Here is a 6,000-nt window from a genome sequence, read left to right on the forward strand (position 1 = left end):
TTATTTTTGCATGGGGTGTCTGATGTTGATTCAACTTCGATGACCAAAATTATGCCGGATCAACGTTGTTTCGATGTCACGAGAAACGCCGTTTCTACGTTGATTCAATGTCAGCTATAGGCGTACATTATATAGTCATTAGGCCTATCGCCACTTAGGCTACAATAAATTAATAATTCTTGTGTTATGGTGATTCCCTTATTTGTCTTTGTTATTTACATGAATCAGGCTAGGCTACTTGTCCAGTCGGCAAGACATTTTTTTTTCCACTTGACTTGCCCCTTCAAAAAATCTACTTGGACTAGCATTAGCCTATGTCGAGCCCTGCATTAAAACATATTAAACTCAAGCTGATGATAAAGTTTTGCAAGCTTTAATAAAATGCTACTAAAACAGCTTGTTAGCATGCTTCTAGTAGCCTACGTTACTGTTAACATTTATTCTATTCAGATATTAAATCAACATTATTAATGCCTACTCCATCAGTCAAATTCTCCATTTCAAATCAGGTTCTTGAATGTAATTTAAAATATAAACAGCCCGTTTTAAATCTGTTCCTGAGTTATTTTTTGGGGGGTTAATATCGTAATTATCTAATTCCTATATATATATATTTTTTTCTTCTTCTTCTCTTTTTTTTCTTCTTCTTTTTTTTTCTTTTCTTAAATTTTTTTTTTTATGAAACAAAATACTTTTCCCGGTGAACATTATATTTACGCCACTTCCTGTTTAATTTCCCGCGCCCTCGTGTGAAGTGAATGCAGCCGTCAGTCAGACTGTCGACCGTTGCAGAGTCTTCAAGAAGTCGATGTTAAGGTAAATTATTTTATTTATCAAACATTAGTTATCCTTCTTCAAGTAAGAATGCGTCTGTTTATGATAAATTCAGTTGCGACTCGTTTCATCCCATTGGAACTTTAGTTTTAATCAGTGCACTCTCTTTTAAAGTGAAGTTTTATTTCATTCTAATCGGTTAAAGCCAGATGAACGCTGGAGACAGAACGTAAAATACTGTTTATGCTGAGAACGAACCGACATCCCTGCTACAATTGTGCTATCATTGGTTCTCGGCTTATTACGAAAAGGTCTAACGTTAGCCGAAAGAGCCCTAAGTTACGACTTCGATGTAGTCAGGAACCGGTTTGTGATGGGAACAGGTTCAACCGATTCATTGAAAGATCCGATTCAAAAGAAAGATTAACGTTGTTAGTTCACAATTCGGACATATGTAGATGTACAATCTCTTTTAAAGGAACACTCCGACTTTTTGGGACTTTAGCCTATTCATACTTATCCCCCAGAGTTAGATAAGTCCATACATACCTTTTTCATCTCCGTGCGTGCTATAAGTCTGTTTGACGCACCCACCGCTAGCCTAGCTTAGCACAAAGACTGGGTGTAAATGGTTGCAGCTAGCATACTAATCCAAATAAGTGACAAAATAACGCAAACATTTTCCTATTTACATGTTGGGATTTGTATAGTCACAGAGTGTACAAAAAACAAAGTCACATGAGACACAGACATATTTTAACCGTATAAATACTGGGAACTATATTCTCTGAAGGCGAAGCACTGCTACTTGGGCGGAGTGATAACCGCATCACCTGAGACGCGCTCTGAACAAACTCTCTGCTCCTCACTAGAGTGCGGATCGGGGCGACTTTTTCAGTCCGAGCCCGGCCCGCGTCCGACAGAGCAGTAACCGAACCCGACCCGAGCCCGACAGGCACAAATATATTTATGTTCGAGCCCGACCCGAGCCCGACAGTTAAAATCCCAATTTTCTCATACTAATGACAATTGTACGTTTGTTTGTGTGGGCCCGCTTTTATTAAGCAACTGTAGGAAGGCAATCGGAAATGTCGACAGGACAAGCGCATCAGCGCGCGGAGCAACAAGCGCTCTTAACATCTGGCGCGCGCACATTATGCACGCGTTTCGTTGTCACGGCTACATAAACAAATGTCCGCACACAGGAAGACGGATGTTATGGTAATATTTTACATGTATTTTAATCACAAAAACGAACGTTTGCATCAAGTGAAAGCATCAGGCACATCGGCTACCTACATAAGCTGTTTTAAATTTAAAATGTTCAATGCCTTATCGCGCTGATGTGACCGAGCCCGACCCGAACCCGAACATCATTTCTAAATATCTGTCCGAACCCGGCCCGGCCCGTCGGGTACCGGCGGGTCCCGTCGGGCTCGGGTCGGGTATCCATCCTCTACTCCTCACCACGGTGCTGCACCTCCTCTCAGGTGCTGCGGTTATCACTCCGACCAAGTAGCAGTGCTTCGCCTTCAGAGAATATAGTTCCCAGTATTTATACGGTTAAAATATGTCTGTGTCTCATGTGACTTTGTTTTTTGTACACTCTGTGACTATACAAATCACAACATGTAAATAGGAAAATGTTTGCGTTATTTTGTCACTTATTTGGATTAGTATGCTAGCTGCAACCATTTACATCCAGTCTTTGTGCTAAGCTAGGCTAGCGGTGGGTGCGTCAAACAGACTTATAGCACGCACGGAGATGAAAAAGGTATGTATGGACTTATCTAACTCTGGGGGATAAGTTGAATAGGCTAAAGTCCCAAAAAGTCGGAGTGTTCCTTTAAGCAACCTTTAAGATGCTTTCTCCATCTACTTTCATTTATACCGGTGCTACGATTAAAATACAACATGACACAGACAAGACGCATTACATTTTCTTGTAATTGAAGAGTTTATGGTTTTTACAGTATTATGATGCGATACCCGCCTATGACTATTCGTGTGCTTAACAGGTTTTGACCACATTTTTTCAAAACAGTAAACGTTAGACCGCATTATGATAGTGGACTGCTGACAAGCCTGTTTGCAAAATGGCAGAATGAGTCAGTTAAGCTTAATCACATTCCTGCAAGGAGACTGTTATTGTAGATGATGCCGTTTTTTTAATTACTCTAGGAAATCTATATGAGAGGCTTGTTTTATTTATTAGAAAATACATTTTTGCTGGTAAGCAACTAAGCATTAGGCAGGCAATCAAGCTGAAGGTTGTTAAATGTCTGCAGACATGCAGAACAAAGCACTACTGTCAACAGCAATCGATGTGATTACTTTATGATGTAACTGATATAAAACAACAAAAACCTTCTACTAACACAGCCCATGTTTGATCATGTCATGATGAATGGTGTTAAGTCATTGCATTTTGCTAATCACACGCTGGCCACCACCGGTCCTTGGTCTCCACCACTAGTATCCCATCATGACACAGCATGGCTTTGAGGTCCCCCGCCTGGAGCTGACGGTCAGGCAGCTGATACTGCCTAGTGAAACTCCTCGACACAAACCCATGCTCGTCCATCCTCACCCCATGCCGACCTCTGATTAACAGCCACCCCTCAAAGACTTGCATGAGGATGTCTTCTGGTTTAAATTGAGTCACGTCCAGCAGGACTTGAAACACTGGCTCTCCTGAGTCCTCGTCCTCACTGTCTGCTTGACTCCCCTCAGTGTCTATTTTAACCGGCAGACATTCAGGTCCCGGCAGGGCAAATAGTCGATGATCTTCAGTGCATTCATTGAGATTCCTTGTTTTGAAGTGCTCCTGGTAGCGCACAGGACTTGATATCCAGTGGGAAATAGTGATCCCTTCTCTTGCCATGACACTGGGTGCAGAGGTTACCTTGGCTTTTTGTGTAGTGAATGTGAAGTAGCGCGATGCTGTTAGAACCAACCAAAGCTATAAAAAGACAGTCCTCTGCTTAGGTTTCTGGGCATGGGAGTGGGGCGGACCATTTTAGAATAGGCAAAGAGAACTGATATGTTCACATTAGTATGTAGGAAGCTTGCCTTGTACTCAACAAGCATGACATAATGTGTTGTTACATACACTTCTGTTGAAAAGTTTGGGGACATTTTTGTGACCGTATAGATAGAGTAACAATAAAGACTTCCATTGTTACAAAACATTTGTTTCAAATACAAAATGATCATGTGACAGTGACACTGAGACTGTCACTGAGTTATAAGGCTGAAACTCAGCTTTTCCATCACAGGAATAAAATACATTTTCAAATATATTCTAGTGTAAATGCTTCACTAAGTAGAAGCAAACACAAAACTAAACAATTATGGCTTGATGTTGACATTAATTTGGGGTGCATATACCTTAGTTTTTCTTCTTAGGTATGACAGTTTATGGACAGATGTTAATAATGAACCAATACTGCCACCTTGTGGATATTTATTAGGAGTACATATAGAGATAGAGAGAGCGAGAGAGAGATTCTGAATCTGGACACGGCAGTAGAATAGGCCTGGATTACAAAACTAATGTCTTTGGTCATAAAAACTTATCAAGCCAAGGCACTTGAGAATTTTAGTAAATATATAAAAAGCCTTTATTTAGTCATGGCTTAGGCAATTACAATCAGTTCACAAATACGGCTAATGAGTCTTCATCAGGGTGTGGGTAACACACATTCAGAGTCCTTTTAAACCACAATTAATTAGTCATGACGTGAAAGTCACCTGATTACTTAATGTGGATATAGTCACAAGAGAGAAGACATTTTTCAGATAATTAATGATATAGAGAGGACATTTCTAACAAGAACATAACCAAACACAATATATTCAAATAAACAAAATATTCCATAATATGTCCATAACATAAATGTATTTGGTGTTTAGGATTTGAATGCTTGCTTGGTATAGTAGCTACACTGCTGTTCAAAAGTTTGGGGTTGGTAAGATGTTTATTAAAGAAGTCTCTTATGCTCACCAAGGCTGTATTTTTTTGTTTGTTTTTATAACAAAAATACACAAATAATGTTAATTATCACTACAGCTTAAAATAAGTGGTTTCTAATTTATTTATTTGACATTTATTAGAAGTTTTTTTTCAAAGTAATTTATTCCTGTGATGGCAATTTGGCAAAGCTGAATTTTCTCCATTATTATTACTCCAGTCTTCAGCGTCACATGGTCATTCAGAAATCTATCTAATACTGAATTTGGTGTTAAAAAAATATTTTTTAGTATTAATGTTGAAAAGTTGTGCTGCCTAACTATGATAATAACATTTCAGGGTTCTTTAATACACAGAGAGTTCAAAAGAACACCATTTATTTGAAATGAAAATGTCTTTTAAGACTGTAAATTTCTTTACGGCCACTTTTGATCAATTGAATATGTCCTTGCTGAATAAAAGTCATAATAAAAAACAAAAACAAACGTACTAACATGTACTTCATGTTCAAATAATAAATAAATAAATAATAAACCTCACATTTTAGCCTTTAAACCATTTTTAAGAAAAGGGATGAGTCAAAATGATAAATGGTTTATAGGTATTTTATCTTCTCTATGAGGAGTTCTAGATACATTATTTGAATTTATATTTTTTAGAATATGTATTAGCTTATTTTGAATCAACAACGGTGGATAAAAATTTGGTTAGATTTCAAATTTGTTTACACTATGATGACCATTTGATAATTGATACCATAATATAAGTATATTAGCTAGCTACTTAGGCACACCAGTGGCATGCTTTGATAATATTATCAGCTTCCCACAATCCTGAGTTTTTCCTCTTACTGAGAGTACACAATCATCACTATTATCGTTGTTATGATCATTAACACTTCCATTAACACTTTCTTAGGGATGGGCGATATGGCCTAAAATCCATATTGCGATATACATTGCAGCCTCTTGCGATAACGATATATATCACGATATATAAATTATAATAAAACCATTTCAGAACAGGTTACACAGACCCTAAGGAAAGCCAAACAACTGCTAAATGTTTTTTTTTTTTTTTAAGAAAGAAAGAAACGGTGTATGTAGTTTTGAGAACATTTATTGTGCATTGTGCAAAACTGTAATTATACAACATAATGTTGCAGATAAATACAATTCAAGTACACTAGCTGCAGAGACTTTAAGTAGCCCTAATGTTTATATTATGGCTAGCAGCTTATGAAACCCCAAATT

General features: G+C 37.8%; 1 protein-coding gene across 1 annotated transcript; it reads right to left on the bottom strand.

Annotated features, from left to right (window-relative positions):
* Positions 1–678: 678 nt before the first annotated feature.
* hspb3 (heat shock protein, alpha-crystallin-related, b3) lies at positions 679–3,740 on the bottom strand. Its single transcript, XM_079607575.1, has 2 exons — positions 2,630–3,740; positions 679–1,257 (listed from the first exon to the last, which is right to left on the bottom strand). Exon 1 carries the CDS (start codon positions 3,656–3,658, stop codon positions 3,206–3,208), a length of 453 nt encoding a protein of 150 aa, XP_079463701.1. The 5' UTR covers positions 3,659–3,740; the 3' UTR covers positions 679–1,257; positions 2,630–3,205.
* Positions 3,741–6,000: the final 2,260 nt, after the last annotated feature.

The sequence above is a fragment of the Phoxinus phoxinus genome, assembly GCF_949152265.1.
Source record: "Phoxinus phoxinus genome assembly, chromosome: 3".
NCBI lineage: Eukaryota > Metazoa > Chordata > Actinopteri > Cypriniformes > Leuciscidae > Phoxinus > Phoxinus phoxinus.

Coding starts and splice junctions, on each gene's coding strand:
- hspb3 (XM_079607575.1), bottom strand. CDS start 3,658: ATGGCAAGAGAAGGGATCACTATTTCCCACTGGATATCAAGTCCTGTG.